A 17,768-nucleotide genomic window follows, 5' to 3' on the forward strand; every position below is an offset into this window, starting at 1 on the left:
GCGCGCAGGAAGGATGTGTTTATGTAGCACACGCTAAGCGGCACAGTTACCATATATTTAGCATGCAGGATGGATGTGTTTATGTAGCACACGCTAAGCGGCACAGTTACAGTATATTTAGCGCGCAGGAAGGATGTGTTTATGTAGCACACGCTAAGCGGCACAGTTACAGTATATTTAGCGCTCAGGAAGGATGTGTTTATGTAGCACACGCTAAGCGGCACAGTTACAGTATATGTAGCGTGCAGGAAGGATGTGTTTATGTAGCACACGCTAAGCGGCACAGTTACAGTATATTTAGCGTGCAGGAAGGATGTGTTTATGTAGCACACGCTAAGCGGCACAGTTACAGTATATTTAGCACGCAGGAAGGATGTGTTTATGTAGCACACGCTAAGCGGCACAGTTACAGTATATTTAGCGCGCAGGAAGGATGTGTTTATGTAGCACACGCTAAGCGGCACAGCTACAGTATATTTAGCGCGCAGGAAGGATGTGTTTATGTAGCACACGCTAAGCGGCACAGTTACAGTATATTTAGCGCGCAGGAAGGATGTGTTTATGTAGCACACGCTAAGCGGCACAGTTACAGTATATTTAGCGCGCAGGAAGGATGTGTTTATGTAGCACACGCTAAGCGGCACAGTTACAGTATATTTAGCGCGCAGGAAGGATGTGTTTATGTAGCACACGCTGAGCGGCAGTTACAGTATATTTAGCGCCCAGGAAGGATGTGTTTATGTAGCACACGCTAAGCGGCACAGTTACAGTATATTTAGCGTGCAGGAAGGATGTGTTTATGTAGCACACGCTGAGCGACAGTTACAGTATATTTAGCGCGCAGGAAGGATGTGTTTATGTAGCACACGCTGAGCGGCATTTACAGTATATTTAGCACGCAGGAAGGATGTGTTTATGTAGCACACGCTAAGCGGCACAGTTACAGTATATTTAGCTTGCAGGAAGGATGTGTTTATGTAGCACACGCTAAGCGGCACAGTTACAGTATGTTTAGCGTGCAGGAAGGATGTGTTTATGTAGCACACGCTAAGCGGCACAGTTACAGTATATATAGCGCGCAGGAAGGATGTGTTTATGTAGCACATGCTAAGCGGCACAGTTACAGTATATTTAGCGCACAGGAAGGATGTGTTTATGTAGCACGCGCTAAGCGGCACAGTTACAGTATATTTAGCGCGCAGGAAGGATGTGTTTATGTAGCACGCGCTAAGCGGCACAGTTACAGTATATTTAGCGTGCAGGAAGGATGTGTTTATGTAGCACACGCTAAGCGGCACAGTTACAGTATATTTAGCGTGCAGGAAGGATGTGTTTATGTAGCACACGCTAAGCGGCACAGTTACAGTATATTTAGCGCGCAGGAAGGATGTGTTTATGTAGCACACGCTAAGCGGCACAGTTACAGTATATTTAGCGCGCAGGAAGGATGTGTTTATGTAGCACACGCTAAGCGGCACAGTTACTGTATATTTAGCGTGCAGGAAGGATGTGTTTATGTAGCACACGCTAAACGGCACAGTTACAGTATATTTAGCGCGCAGGAAGGATGTGTTTATGTAGCACACGCTAAGCGGCACAGTTACAGTATGTTTAGCGTGCAGGAAGGATGTGTTTATGTAGCACACGCTAAGCGGCACAGTTACAGTATATTTAGCGTGCAGGAAGGATGTGTTTATGTAGCACATGCTAAGCGGCACAGTTACAGTATATTTAGCGCGCAGGAAGGATGTGTTTATGTAGCACACGCTAAGCCGCACAGTTACAGTATATTTAGCGCGCAGGAAGGATGTGTTTATGTAGCACACGCTAAGCGGCACAGTTACAGTATATTTAGCGCGCAGGAAGGATGTGTTTATGTAGCACACGCTAAGCGGCACAGTTACAGTATATTTAGCGCGCAGGAAGGATGTGTTTATGTAGCACACGCTAAGCAGCACAGTTACAGTATATTTAGCGCGCAGGAAGGATGTGTTTATGTAGCACACGCTAAGCGGCGCAGTTACAGTATATTAGCGCGCAGGAAGGATGTGTTTATGTAGCACACGCTAAGCGGCACAGTTACAGTATATTTAGCGCGCAGGAAGGATGTGTTTATGTAGCACACGCTAAGCGGCACAGTTACAGTATATTTAGCGTGCAGGAAGGATGTGTTTATGTAGCACACGCTTAGTTGCACAGTTACAGTATATTTAGCGCGCAGGAATGATGTGTTTATGTAGCACACGCTAAGCGGCACAGTTACAGTATATTTAGCGCGCAGGAAGGATGTGTTTATGTAGCACACGCTAAGCGGCACAGTTACAGTATATTTAGCGCGCAGGAAGGATGTGTTTATGTAGCACACGCTAAGCGGCACAGTTACAGTATATTTAGCGCGCAGGAAGGATGTGTTTATGTAGCACACGCTAAGCGGCACAGTTACAGTATATTTAGCGCGCAGGAAGGATGTGTTTATGTAGCACACGCAGTTACAGTATATTTAGCGTGCAGGAAGGATGTGTTTATGTAGCACACGCTAAGCGGCACAGTTACAGTATATTTAGCGCGCAGGAAGGATGTGTTTATGTAGCACATGCTAAGCGGCACAGTTACAGTATATTTAGCGCGCAGGAAGGATGTGTTTATGTAGCACACGCTAAGCAGCACAGTTACAGTATATTTAGCGCGCAGGAAGGATGTGTTTATGTAGCACACGCTAAGCGGCACAGTTACAGTATATTTAGGGCGCAGGAAGGATGTGTTTATGTAGCACACGCTAAGCGGCACAGTTACAGTATATTTAGCGTGCAGGAAGGATGTGTTTATGTAGCACACGCTAAGCGGCACAGTTACAGTATATTTAGCGTGCAGGAAGGATGTGTTTATGTAGCACACGCTAAGCGGCACAGTTACAGTATATTTAGCGCGCAGGAAGGATGTGTTTATGTAGCACACGCTAAGCGGCACAGTTACAGTATATTTAGCGCGCAAAAAGGATGTGTTTATGTAGCACACGCTAAGCGGCACAGTTACAGTATATTTAGCGCGCAGGAAGGATGTGTTTAGGTAGCACACGCTAAGCGGCACCGTTAAAGTATATTTAGCACGCAGGAAGGATGTGTTTATGTAGCACACGCTAAGCGGCACAGTTACAGTATAATTAGCGTGCAGGAAGGATGTGTTTATGTAGCACACGCTAAGCGGCACAGTTACAGTATATTTAGCGCGCAGGAAGGATGTGTTTATGTAGCACACGCTAAGCGGCACAGTTACAGTATATTTAGCGCGCTTGAAGGATGTGTTTATGTAGCACACGCTAAGCGGCACAGTTACAGTATATTTAGCGCGCAGGAAGGATGTGTTTATGTAGCACACGCTAAGCGGCACAGTTACAGTATATTTAGCGTGCAGGAAGGATGTGTTTATGTAGCACACGCTAAGCGGCACAGTTACAGTATATTTAGCGCGCAGGAAGGATGTGTTTATGTAGCACACGCTAAGCGGCACAGTTACAGAATATTTAGCGCGCAGGAAGGATGTGTTTATGTAGCACACGCTAAGCGGCACAGTTACAGTATGTTTAGCGTGCAGGAAGGATGTGTTTATGTAGCACACGCTAAGCGGCACAGTTACAGTATATTTAGCGTGCAGGAAGGATGTGTTTATGTAGCACACGCTAAGCGGCACAGTTACAGTATATTTAGCGCGCAGGAAGGATGTGTTTATGTAGCACACGCTAAGCGGCACAGTTACAGTATATTTAGCGCGCAGGAAGGATGTGTTTATGTAGCACACGCTAAGCGGCACAGTTACAGAATATTTAGCGCGCAGGAAGGATGTGTTTATGTAGCACACGCTAAGCGGCACAGTTACAGTATGTTTAGCGTGCAGGAAGGATGTGTTTATGTAGCACACGCTAAGCGGCACAGTTACAGTATATTTAGCATGCAGGAAGGATGTGTTTGGTTACTTACACATTGGGATTATTACTTTATTGGAACACTGGACAGAATTGATTTGCCGTCAGTGATCCAGCGTGATATGGACCCTCCGTTCTGTGTAATGGGGGTTACGCCGGCGCCTGCGTTTCTTGACCCTTTAAGGTTTGCTGGAGCCGGGCTGATTCTCGCTCCCTTATTTTCCTCTCCGTCTTTAGATTGAAGAACTTAAAGAACAGATCCAGGAGAGAGAGGACGACCTGTCGCAGCTGCGAGTGGAAATGGTGAGGCCAGTGAGAGCTGCACAGACCGGCTCATTCGCTAAACAGACTCAAGCATATCACATACAGGGTTAACTGCTCAAAACAGGTCAAGCCCTGAACAGGCTCAAACATATAAAATAGAGGGTTAACGCTGCAATATAAAGTAGTGATACTGGGATAGAATTCATGGAGTCAGAATCTTTCTGCGCTTCTTTGTATAACATTCCTGAAGCGTTATGGGCCTTATGTACTAAGCAGTGCTACTCTGTAAGACACCCCCAGCACTGCTTAGTAAATTGGGCCCTTTGTGGGATATTCAAGACATCGTGCTGTATAGTGTCTTCCAGCACAGAAAGTTGTCTTATCGAGTAACATTCCTTAGTAAAGAGGGTGATACTCTATCCCCTGTGTCCTGTCGCTCACTTATATGTATGTGGGAGCTCTCATCTGTTCCATGTCCCCATCAGGGTGTGACAGATTCGGAGAAACGACTCCAGAACCTTACGGTGGAGAACGAGAGCCTGAAGCAGAGTCTCAGCGTCACCCAGGGGCTTCTCGAGAAGCTGGCCACAGTCACTACACAGCCCTCGACTCAGCTGGTCAAGGTATGTGAACTATGGGAGTGTTCCAGTGTCATATTACTCCATGTATGTTCCCACCAAGCCAACGGGGTATTTTACTTTCACAAAACTCTTGTTGTTTTGTTTTTCAAACAGTTTGGCTCTGGCCATAATACACACGCACAATGTCCTTCACAACTTCTACATGGCCCAGACGTAGCAAAACAAGCAGAAGCACTGCTGTGTATCATGTACTCACTCCAGACGTGTGTGTGCTTTCATCTAAACTAATAACTAATAGATTGAGTGCTCTGTAACCTGGGTTAGTAAGAACTGAGAGATGTATAGAGGCACTCGCACAAATACATGAAAATAAGTGCCCCGGTGGAAAATTAGCACCACTGGAGCACTAAAGGACTAGGAGACCCATCTAATGGTTATACAACAAGAAGATCACGCTTACCAAGAGAGTCTACCTGAAGATCACGCTTACCAAGAGAGTCTATCAGAAGATCACGCTTACCAAGAGAGTCTACCTGAAGATCACGCTTACCAAGAGTCTACCTGAAGATCACGCTTACCAAGAGAGTCTACCTGAAGATCACGCTTACTAAGAGAGTCTACCTGAAGATCACACTTACTAAGAAAGTCTACCTGAAGATCACGCTTACCAAGAGAGTCTACCTGAAGATCACACTTACTAAGAGAGTCTACCTGAAGATCACACTTACTAAGAAAGTCTACCTGAAGATCACGCTTACCAAGAGAGTCTACCTGAAGATCACACTTACCAAGAGACTCTACCTGGCAACAAAGATAAAAACTGCAGATAAGGACGCCAAAGAGAGCTTTAAAATAGTTGCCACTCTGACCAATCCCAGCTGCCCCAGGAATGAGCACGAGGCCGCCAAGGAGCTCTGTGAGCAGCTCAATCTACATTTCCACTCCGAGATTCAGACTATAAGAGCCGGTCTGAAGATGATCAATAGGAACAACTGTAACTTGGATTTAACACCCAGCAATATAAGGGTACATGTATTTATGAACATCTCTGGTGGGGAAAGACATGGCATGGCATCGACCAACATTATGTGACCAGGAAACCTATTGATTCTGGTTGTAAAAGCCTCAGAAGGCAAACTCAGGAGCAACATCCTCAGGATTGTCAACCCATCCAAGAGATCAGAGCAAGTTCCTGGACAACCAGAAATCTTCTTTAGTCCGACCCATTCTTGTAAAATTGACACTAGATACCTCAGAGCTGAAGAGCTTTAGACCGATTGTCACAGAAGACCAGGTCTTTTAACACATTTATATTTAAGGGATCGGACAATAGGCAAAACAAGGCAGTGAAACAAAATGAGGTTTATTCGGATTTAGACCTCGGAAACTCACAGAAACACAGAATACTAAAATATACCCACTTACTGGGGTCTGGGGATACTATCTAGCCTTTCCTAGGTGCAGGGCGCACCCTGATCGGGACCTTGTTCCGGACATCTGGAACCAAAACCCAGCCGACAATTCTGACTGGGACTTAGTCCCGATTCCCCTGGAACCGATTTCAGCACGAAATCCTGATCGCGACCGCTAGTTCGATTTTGAGAACTTGGCCGCTTGCAAGGTATGTGAACTATGGGAGTCTTCCAGTGTCATATTACTCCATGTATGTTCCCACCAAGCCAACGGGGTATTTTACTTTCACAAAACTCTTGTTGTTTTGTTTTTCAAACAGTTTGGCTCTGGCCATAATACACACGCACAATGTCCTTCACAACTTCTACATGGCCCAGACGTAGCAAAACAAGCAGAAGCACTGCTGTGTATCATGTACTCACTCCAGACGTGTGTGTGCTTTCATCTAAACTAATAACTAATAGATTGAGTGCTCTGTAACCTGGGTTAGTAAGAACTGAGAGATGTATAGAGGCACTCGCACAAATACATGAAAATAAGTGCCCCGGTGGAAAATTAGCACCACTGGAGCACTAAAGGACTAGGAGACCCATCTAATGGTTATACAACAAGAAGATCACGCTTACCAAGAGAGTCTACCTGAAGATCACGCTTACCAAGAGAGTCTATCAGAAGATCACGCTTACCAAGAGAGTCTACCTGAAGATCACGCTTACCAAGAGTCTACCTGAAGATCACGCTTACCAAGAGAGTCTACCTGAAGATCACGCTTACTAAGAGAGTCTACCTGAAGATCACACTTACTAAGAAAGTCTACCTGAAGATCACGCTTACCAAGAGAGTCTACCTGAAGATCACACTTACTAAGAGAGTCTACCTGAAGATCACACTTACTAAGAAAGTCTACCTGAAGATCACGCTTACCAAGAGAGTCTACCTGAAGATCACACTTACCAAGAGACTCTACCTGGCAACAAAGATAAAAACTGCAGATAAGGACGCCAAAGAGAGCTTTAAAATAGTTGCCACTCTGACCAATCCCAGCTGCCCCAGGAATGAGCACGAGGCCGCCAAGGAGCTCTGTGAGCAGCTCAATCTACATTTCCACTCCGAGATTCAGACTATAAGAGCCGGTCTGAAGATGATCAATAGGAACAACTGTAACTTGGATTTAACACCCAGCAATATAAGGGTACATGTATTTATGAACATCTCTGGTGGGGAAAGACATGGCATGGCATCGACCAACATTATGTGACCAGGAAACCTATTGATTCTGGTTGTAAAAGCCTCAGAAGGCAAACTCAGGAGCAACATCCTCAGGATTGTCAACCCATCCAAGAGATCAGAGCAAGTTCCTGGACAACCAGAAATCTTCTTTAGTCCGACCCATTCTTGTAAAATTGACACTAGATACCTCAGAGCTGAAGAGCTTTAGACCGATTGTCACAGAAGACCAGGTCTTTTAACACATTTATATTTAAGGGATCGGACAATAGGCAAAACAAGGCAGTGAAACAAAATGAGGTTTATTCGGATTTAGACCTCGGAAACTCACAGAAACACAGAATACTAAAATATACCCACTTACTGGGGTCTGGGGATACTATCTAGCCTTTCCTAGGTGCAGGGCGCACCCTGATCGGGACCTTGTTCCGGACATCTGGAACCAAAACCCAGCCGACAATTCTGACTGGGACTTAGTCCCGATTCCCCTGGAACCGATTTCAGCACGAAATCCTGATCGCGACCGCTAGTTCGATTTTGAGAACTTGGCCGCTAAAGACGGGACTTGCGAGACAGGCCTTTCTAGCTTCAAAAGGGTCTGGTTCTCTGACTCGGGCATCTCCTTACATAGCTCAGCGGAAGGTATCTTCAGCATGGAAGGAGGAGCGGCCAATCAGAGCGTGGGAAACATTCCAACCAGCGAATAGAAACAGGGGCTTGTCTATAGGCTGATGTCAGAGGAGGAGGAAATATGGATTCGCCAATGGAGAAAGCGCCTACGCTCGCCATCTTTCCCCAGCTAACCCAATATCACCTGCTGGGCGGGCTACACCAGGTCTGGCAGATACAAAAGGTGTCCCCACAGGTTGCCCTTTGTTCTCCGGACCTGGGCAACAATCGCCCTTCCTCGCTGACCAAACGTTTTTGTCACCTCTGGACATCCTCTCCTCTTTGAGCTACGGGCTCTATACATACTCCTGACGAAGCGCTGTAATGCGCGAAACGCGTTGAGGGTTATGCTCATTACTCTTGAGTTGCACTCCTGGGTAGGAGTGCAGTTTTAGCACGTTTGATTCTCCCCTCACAGTAGCCGTTGTTACCTCCCCCGTCATCTCGCTAGTTGTTGCAGCTATTGCCATAGCTTTTGACCTAGCTGATGAGAGCCCGCCTACCACTCTTGTGTTGTTGCACTTCCGGTTCCGGGTCAGGGACTCTGTGAGAATCTGCAGCAGTGGATCGCGGTCGGGGCAGGGGGATTTTGACCTACGCTGTGTACAGACTCTTGGGGGAGCCTCTACGTGCATGCGGTTTTATCCAATTGTAAGTAATACTGTGCAGTGTTGTTTTAATAAATTGACCTTATCTCACCTTGGCATTTCTCTTTTTCTCTGCGCTCCACCTCCCCCTCTTTTTGCTTTTTGTTTTTTCTATACAGACATGCCAGTGTCTATGCTGATGCCCTGGCTGACTGTATAGAGCCTTATAGCAATTGTATAACACATTATAACTCGCACGTTAATAAAGTGCACACGTTGGGGAACCTTATACTTAGAATGGAAATGGCTTTGGGATATTTGGGCTCGAAATCCAGGAGTCTGGGGGACACGGGATTGGCCCGGTGTAATTCACCCTGTGCACCGGCAAATGATGGATAAACTAGAGAGGAGCCCCCGCTTCAGCTTAATAATGATACAGGAAGGGTGATGGTGCTAATTGGGAAATGATTAACGTAACAGCTAGAGAGAAAAAGAACCCCAATTTGTAGCACTCTCTCACCCAAATGGATGATTAATGGGAGAAGGAGCGGCTCAGTGAGTAAAGACACGGACTGGCACTGAGTGTGAAGCAGGGGAGCCTGGGAGAAGGAGCGGCTCAGTGAGTAAAGACACTGACTGGCACTGAGTGTGAAGCAGGGGAACCTGGGAGAGGGAGCGGCTCAGTGAGTAAAGACACTGACTGGCACTGAGTGTGAAGCAAGGGAACCTGGGAGAAGGAGGGGCTCAGTGAGTACAGACACTGACTGGCACTGAGTGTGAAGCAGGGGAACCTGGGAGAAGGAGCGGCTCAGTGAGTAATAACACTGACTGGCACTGAGTGTGAAGCAGGGAACCTGGGAGAAGGAGCGGCTCAGTGAGTAACGACACTGACTGGCACTGAGTGTGAAGCAGGGAAACCTGGGAGAAGGAGCGGCTCAGTGAGTAAAGACACTAACTGGCACTGAGTGTGAAGCAGGGGAACCTGGGAGAAGGAGCGGCTCAGTGAGTAACGACACTGACTGGCACTGAGTGTGAAGCAGGGGAGCCTGGGAGAAGGAACGGCTCAGTGAGTAAAGACACTGACTGGCACTGAGTGTGAAGCAGGGGAGCCTGGGAGAAGGAGCGGCTCAGCGAGTAAAGACACTGACTGGCACTGAGTGTGAGGCAGGGGAACCTGGGAAAAGGAGCGGCTCAGTGAGTAAAGACACTGACTGGCACTGAGTGTGAAGCAGGGGAACCTGGGAGAAGGAGCGGCTCAGCGAGTAAAGACACTGACTGGCACTGAGTGTGAGGCAGGGGAACCTGGGAAAAGGAGCGGCTCAGTGATTAAAGACACTGACTGGCACTGAGTGTGAAGCAAGGGAACCTGGGAGAGGGAGCGGCTCAGTGAGTAAAGACACTGACTGGCACTGAGTGTGAAGCAGGGGAACCTGGGAGAGGGAGTGGCTCAGTGAGTAAAGACACTGACTGGCAGTGAGTGTGAAGCAGGGGAACCTGGGAGAAGGAGCGGCTCAGCGAGTAAAGACACTGACTTGCACTGAGTGTGAAGCAGGGGAACCTGGGAGAAGGAGCCGCTCAGCGAGTAAAGACATTGACTGGCACTGAGTGTGAAGCAGGGGAACCTGGGAGAAGGAGCGGCTCAGTGAGTAAAGACACTGCCTGGCACTGAGTGTGAAGCAGGGGAACCTGGGAGAAGGAGCGGCTCAGTGAGTAAAGACACTGCCTGGCACTGAGTGTGAAGCAGGGGAACCTGGGAAAGGGAGCGGCTCAGTGAGTAAAGACACTGACTGGCACTGAGTGTGAGGCAGGGGAACCTGGGAGAAGGAGCGGCTCAGTGAGTAACGACACTGACTGGCACTGAGTGTGAAGCAGGGGAACCTGGGAGAAGCAGCGGCTCAGTGAGTAAAGACACTGATTGGCACTGAGTGTGAAGCAGGGGGACCTGGGAGAAGGAGCGGCTCAGTGAGTAAAGACACTGACTGGCACTGAGTGTGAAGCAGGGGAACCTGGGAGAAGGAGCGGCTCAGTGAGTAAAGACACTGACTGGCACTGAGTGTGAAGCAGGGGGACCTGGGAGAAGGAGCGGCTCAGTGAGTACAGACACTGACTGGCACTGAGTGTGAGGCAGGGGAACCTGGGAGAGGGAGCGGCTCAGTGAGTAAAGACACTAACTGGCACTGAGTGTGAAGCAGGGGAACCTGGGAGAAGCAGCGGCTCAGTGAGTAAAGACACTGACTGGCACTGAGTGTGAAGCAAGGGAACCTGGGAGAGGGAGCGGCTCAGTGAGTAAAGACACTGACTGGCAGTGAGTGTGAAGCAGGGGAACCTGGGAGAGGGAGTGGCTCAGTGAGTAAAGACACTGACTGGCACTGAGTGTGAAGCAGGGGAGCCTGGGAGAAGGAGCGGCTCAGTGAGTAAAGATACTGACTGGCACTGAGTGTGAAGCAGGGAACCTGGGAGAAGGAGCGGCTCAGTGAGTAACGACACTGACTGGCACTGAGTGTGAAGCAGGGGAACCTGGGAGAAGGAGCGGCTCAGTGAGTAAAGACACTAACTGGCACTGAGTGTGAAGCAGGGGAACCTGGGAGAAGGAGCGGCTCAGTGAGTAAAGATACTGACAGGCACTGAGTGTGAAGCAGGGGAACCTGGGAGAAGGAGCGGCTCAGTGAGTAAAGACACTGACTGGCAGTGAGAGTGAAGCAGGGGAGCCTGGGAGAAGGAGCGGCTCAGTGAGTAAAGATACTGACTGGCACTGAGTGTGAAGCAGGGGAACCTGGGAGAAGGAGCGGCTCAGTGAGGCACTGACTGGCACTGAGTGTGAAGCAGGGAACCTGGGAGAAGGAGCGGCTCAGTGAGTAAAGACACTGACTGGCACTGAGTGTGAAGCAGGGGAACCTGGGAGAAGAAGCAGCTAAGTGAGTAAAGACACTAACTGGCACTGAGTGTGAAGCAGGGGAGCCTGGGAGAAGGAGCGGCTCAGTGAGTAAAGACACTGACTGGCACTGAGTGTGAAGCAGGGGAACCTGGGAGAAGGAGCGGCTCAGTGAGTAAAGACACTGCCTGGCACTGAGTGTGAAGCAGGGGAACCTGGGAGAAGGAGCGGCTCAGTGAGTAAAGACACTGCCTGGCACTGAGTGTGAAGCAGGGGAACCTGGGAAAGGGAGCGGCTCAGTGAGTAAAGACACTGACTGGCACTGAGTGTGAGGCAGGGGAACCTGGGAGAAGGAGCGGCTCAGTGAGTAACGACACTGACTGGCACTGAGTGTGAAGCAGGGGAACCTGGGAGAAGGAGCGGCTCAGTGAGTAAAGACACTGACTGGCACTGAGTGTGAGGCAGGGGAACCTGGGAGAGGGAGCGGCTCAGTGAGTAAAGACACTAACTGGCACTGAGTGTGAAGCAGGGGAACCTGGGAGAAGCAGCGGCTCAGTGAGTAAAGACACTGATTGGCACTGAGTGTGAAGCAGGGGGACCTGGGAGAAGGAGCGGCTCAGTGAGTAAAGACACGGACTGGCACTGAGTGTGAGGCAGGGGAACCTGGGAGAAGGAGCGGCTCAGTGAGTAACGACACTGACTGGCACTGAGTGTGAAGCAGGGGAACCTGGGAGAAGCAGCGGCTCAGTGAGTAAAGACACTGATTGGCACTGAGTGTGAAGCAGGGGGACCTGGGAGAAGGAGCGGCTCAGTGAGTAAAGACACTGACTGGCACTGAGTGTGAAGCAGGGGAACCTGGGAGAAGGAGCGGCTCAGTGAGTAAAGACACTGACTGGCACTGAGTGTGAAGCAGGGGGACCTGGGAGAAGGAGCGGCTCAGTGAGTACAGACACTGACTGGCACTGAGTGTGAGGCAGGGGAACCTGGGAGAGGGAGCGGCTCAGTGAGTAAAGACACTAACTGGCACTGAGTGTGAAGCAGGGGAACCTGGGAGAAGCAGCGGCTCAGTGAGTAAAGACACTGACTGGCACTGAGTGTGAAGCAAGGGAACCTGGGAGAGGGAGCGGCTCAGTGAGTAAAGACACTGACTGGCAGTGAGTGTGAAGCAGGGGAACCTGGGAGAGGGAGTGGCTCAGTGAGTAAAGACACTGACTGGCACTGAGTGTGAAGCAGGGGAGCCTGGGAGAAGGAGCGGCTCAGTGAGTAAAGATACTGACTGGCACTGAGTGTGAAGCAGGGAACCTGGGAGAAGGAGCGGCTCAGTGAGTAACGACACTGACTGGCACTGAGTGTGAAGCAGGGGAACCTGGGAGAAGGAGCGGCTCAGTGAGTAAAGACACTAACTGGCACTGAGTGTGAAGCAGGGGAACCTGGGAGAAGGAGCGGCTCAGTGAGTAAAGATACTGACAGGCACTGAGTGTGAAGCAGGGGAACCTGGGAGAAGGAGCGGCTCAGTGAGTAAAGACACTGACTGGCAGTGAGAGTGAAGCAGGGGAGCCTGGGAGAAGGAGCGGCTCAGTGAGTAAAGATACTGACTGGCACTGAGTGTGAAGCAGGGGAACCTGGGAGAAGGAGCGGCTCAGTGAGGCACTGACTGGCACTGAGTGTGAAGCAGGGAACCTGGGAGAAGGAGCGGCTCAGTGAGTAAAGACACTGACTGGCACTGAGTGTGAAGCAGGGGAACCTGGGAGAAGAAGCAGCTAAGTGAGTAAAGACACTAACTGGCACTGAGTGTGAAGCAGGGGAGCCTGGGAGAAGGAGCGGCTCAGTGAGTAAAGACACTGACTGGCACTGAGTGTGAAGCAGGGGAACCTGGGAGAAGGAGCGGCTCAGTGAGTAAAGACACTAACTGGCACTGAGTGTGAAGCAGGGGAACCTGGGAGAAGGAGCGGCTCAGTGAGTAAAGACACTGCCTGGCACTGAGTGTGAAGCAGGGGAACCTGGGAAAGGGAGCGGCTCAGTGAGTAAAGACACTGACTGGCACTGAGTGTGAGGCAGGGGAACCTGGGAGAAGGAGCGGCTCAGTGAGTAACGACACTGACTGGCACTGAGTGTGAAGCAGGGGAACCTGGGAGAAGGAGCGGCTCAGTGAGTAAAGACACTGACTGGCACTGAGTGTGAGGCAGGGGAACCTGGGAGAGGGAGCGGCTCAGTGAGTAAAGACACTAACTGGCACTGAGTGTGAAGCAGGGGAACCTGGGAGAAGCAGCGGCTCAGTGAGTAAAGACACTGATTGGCACTGAGTGTGAAGCAGGGGGACCTGGGAGAAGGAGCGGCTCAGTGAGTAAAGACACGGACTGGCACTGAGTGTGAAGCAGGGGAACCTGGGAGAAGGAGCGGCTCAGTGAGTAAAGACACTGACTGGCACTGAGTGTGAAGCAGGGGGACCTGGGAGAAGCAGCAGCTCAGTGAGTAAAGACACTGACTGGCACTGAGTGTGAAGCAGGGGAACCTGGGAGAAGGAGCGGCTCAGTGAGTAACGACACTGACTGGCACTGGGTTTGGAGCAGGGGAACCTGGGAGAAGGAGCGGCTCAGTGAGTAAAGACAATGACTGGCAGTGAGAGTGAAGCAGGGGACCTGGGAGAAGGAGCGGCTCAGTGAGTAAAGATACTGACTGGCACTGAGTGTGAAGCAGGGGAACCTGGGAGAAGGAGCGGCTCAGTGAGTAATAACACTGACTGGCACTGAGTGTGAAGCAGGGGAACCTGGGAGAAGGAGCGGCTCAGTGAGTAAAGACAATGACTGGCAGTGAGAGTGAAGCAGGGGACCTGGGAGAAGGAGCGGCTCAGTGAGTAAAGATACTGACTGGCACTGAGTGTGAAGCAGGGGAACCTGGGAGAAGGAGCGGCTCAGTGAGTAAAGACACTGACTGGCACTGATTGTGAAGCAGGGAACCTGGGAGAGGGAGCGGCTCAGTGAGTAAAGATACTGACTGGCACTGAGTGTGAAGCAGGGGAACCTGGGAGAAGGAGCGGCTCAGTGAGTAAAGATACTGACTGGCACTGAGTGTGAAGCAGGGGAACCTGGGAGAAGGAGCGGCTCAGTGAGGCACTGACTGGCACTGAGTGTGAAGCAGGGAACCTGGGAGAAGGAGCGGCTCAGTGAGTAAAGACACTGACTGGCACTGAGTGTGAAGCAGGGGAACCTGGGAGAAGGAGCGGCTCAGTGAGTAAAGACACTGACTGGCACTGAGTGTGAAGCAGGGGAACCTGGGAGAAGAAGCAGCTAAGTGAGTAAAGACACAGACTGGCACTGAGTGTGAAGCAGGGGAGCCTGGGAGAAGGAGCGGCTCAGTGAGTAAAGACACTGACTGGCACTGAGTGTGAAGCAGGGGAACCTGGGAGAAGGAGCGGCTCAGTGAGTAAAGACACTGCCTGGCACTGAGTGTGAAGCAGGGGAACCTGGGAGAAGGAGCGGCTCAGTGAGTAAAGACACTGCCTGGCACTGAGTGTGAAGCAGGGGAACCTGGGAAAGGGAGCGGCTCAGTGAGTAAAGACACTGACTGGCACTGAGTGTGAGGCAGGGGAACCTGGGAGAAGGAGCGGCTCAGTGAGTAACGACACTGACTGGCACTGAGTGTGAAGCAGGGGAACCTGGGAGAAGCAGCGGCTCAGTGAGTAAAGACACTGACTGGCACTGAGTGTGAGGCAGGGGAACCTGGGAGAGGGAGCGGCTCAGTGAGTAAAGACACTAACTGGCACTGAGTGTGAAGCAGGGGAACCTGGGAGAAGCAGCGGCTCAGTGAGTAAAGACACTGATTGGCACTGAGTGTGAAGCAGGGGGACCTGGGAGAAGGAGCGGCTCAGTGAGTAAAGACACGGACTGGCACTGAGTGTGAAGCAGGGGAACCTGGGAGAAGGAGCGGCTCAGTGAGTAAAGACACTGACTGGCACTGAGTGTGAAGCAGGGGGACCTGGGAGAAGGAGCGGCTCAGTGAGTACAGACACTGACTGGCACTGAGTGTGAGGCAGGGGAACCTGGGAGAGGGAGCGGCTCAGTGAGTAAAGACACTAACTGGCACTGAGTGTGAAGCAGGGGAACCTGGGAGAAGCAGCGGCTCAGTGAGTAAAGACACTGACTGGCACTGAGTGTGAAGCAAGGGAACCTGGGAGAGGGAGCGGCTCAGTGAGTAAAGACACTGACTGGCAGTGAGTGTGAAGCAGGGGAACCTGGGAGAGGGAGTGGCTCAGTGAGTAAAGACACTGACTGGCACTGAGTGTGAAGCAGGGGAGCCTGGGAGAAGGAGCGGCTCAGTGAGTAAAGATACTGACTGGCACTGAGTGTGAAGCAGGGGAACCTGGGAGAAGGAGCGGCTCAGTGAGTAATAACACTGACTGGCACTGAGTGTGAAGCAGGGAACCTGGGAGAAGGAGCGGCTCAGTGAGTAACGACACTGACTGGCACTGAGTGTGAAGCAGGGGAACCTGGGAGAAGGAGCGGCTCAGTGAGTAAAGACACTAACTGGCACTGAGTGTGAAGCAGGGGAACCTGGGAGAAGGAGCGGCTCAGTGAGTAAAGATACTGACAGGCACTGAGTGTGAAGCAGGGGAACCTGGGAGAAGGAGCGGCTCAGTGAGTAAAGACACTGACTGGCAGTGAGAGTGAAGCAGGGGAGCCTGGGAGAAGGAGCGGCTCAGTGAGTAAAGATACTGACTGGCACTGAGTGTGAAGCAGGGGAACCTGGGAGAAGGAGCGGCTCAGTGAGGCACTGACTGGCACTGAGTGTGAAGCAGGGAACCTGGGAGAAGGAGCGGCTCAGTGAGTAAAGACACTGACTGGCACTGAGTGTGAAGCAGGGGGACCTGGGAGAAGGAGCGGCTCAGTGAGTACAGACACTGACTGGCACTGAGTGTGAGGCAGGGGAACCTGGGAGAGGGAGCGGCTCAGTGAGTAAAGACACTAACTGGCACTGAGTGTGAAGCAGGGGAACCTGGGAGAAGCAGCGGCTCAGTGAGTAAAGACACTGACTGGCACTGAGTGTGAAGCAAGGGAACCTGGGAGAGGGAGCGGCTCAGTGAGTAAAGACACTGACTGGCAGTGAGTGTGAAGCAGGGGAACCTGGGAGAGGGAGTGGCTCAGTGAGTAAAGACACTGACTGGCACTGAGTGTGAAGCAGGGGAGCCTGGGAGAAGGAGCGGCTCAGTGAGTAAAGATACTGACTGGCACTGAGTGTGAAGCAGGGAACCTGGGAGAAGGAGCGGCTCAGTGAGTAACGACACTGACTGGCACTGAGTGTGAAGCAGGGGAACCTGGGAGAAGGAGCGGCTCAGTGAGTAAAGACACTAACTGGCACTGAGTGTGAAGCAGGGGAACCTGGGAGAAGGAGCGGCTCAGTGAGTAAAGATACTGACAGGCACTGAGTGTGAAGCAGGGGAACCTGGGAGAAGGAGCGGCTCAGTGAGTAAAGACACTGACTGGCAGTGAGAGTGAAGCAGGGGAGCCTGGGAGAAGGAGCGGCTCAGTGAGTAAAGATACTGACTGGCACTGAGTGTGAAGCAGGGGAACCTGGGAGAAGGAGCGGCTCAGTGAGGCACTGACTGGCACTGAGTGTGAAGCAGGGAACCTGGGAGAAGGAGCGGCTCAGTGAGTAAAGACACTGACTGGCACTGAGTGTGAAGCAGGGGAACCTGGGAGAAGAAGCAGCTAAGTGAGTAAAGACACTAACTGGCACTGAGTGTGAAGCAGGGGAGCCTGGGAGAAGGAGCGGCTCAGTGAGTAAAGACACTGACTGGCACTGAGTGTGAAGCAGGGGAACCTGGGAGAAGGAGCGGCTCAGTGAGTAAAGACACTGCCTGGCACTGAGTGTGAAGCAGGGGAACCTGGGAGAAGGAGCGGCTCAGTGAGTAAAGACACTGCCTGGCACTGAGTGTGAAGCAGGGGAACCTGGGAAAGGGAGCGGCTCAGTGAGTAAAGACACTGACTGGCACTGAGTGTGAGGCAGGGGAACCTGGGAGAAGGAGCGGCTCAGTGAGTAACGACACTGACTGGCACTGAGTGTGAAGCAGGGGAACCTGGGAGAAGGAGCGGCTCAGTGAGTAAAGACACTGACTGGCACTGAGTGTGAGGCAGGGGAACCTGGGAGAGGGAGCGGCTCAGTGAGTAAAGACACTAACTGGCACTGAGTGTGAAGCAGGGGAACCTGGGAGAAGCAGCGGCTCAGTGAGTAAAGACACT

The 17,768-nt window shown here is 51.1% G+C and overlaps 1 protein-coding gene across 3 annotated transcripts in view; it reads left to right on the forward strand.

The window, feature by feature from the left end:
- LOC142474895 (kinesin-like protein KIFC3) overlaps positions 1-17,768 on the forward strand; it is a 203,022-nt gene that overhangs the window by 103,348 nt on the left and 81,906 nt on the right. For all 3 annotated transcript variants that reach the window (XM_075581039.1, XM_075581037.1, XM_075581038.1), the window contains 2 exons: positions 4,157-4,222; positions 4,669-4,806. In XM_075581039.1, the coding sequence (XP_075437154.1) occupies positions 4,157-4,222; positions 4,669-4,806 (204 nt within the window). The remainder of the gene's footprint in view (positions 1-4,156; positions 4,223-4,668; positions 4,807-17,768) is intronic.

Source organism: Ascaphus truei, chromosome 2, assembly GCF_040206685.1.
Source record: "Ascaphus truei isolate aAscTru1 chromosome 2, aAscTru1.hap1, whole genome shotgun sequence".
NCBI classification, from domain to species: domain Eukaryota; kingdom Metazoa; phylum Chordata; class Amphibia; order Anura; family Ascaphidae; genus Ascaphus; species Ascaphus truei.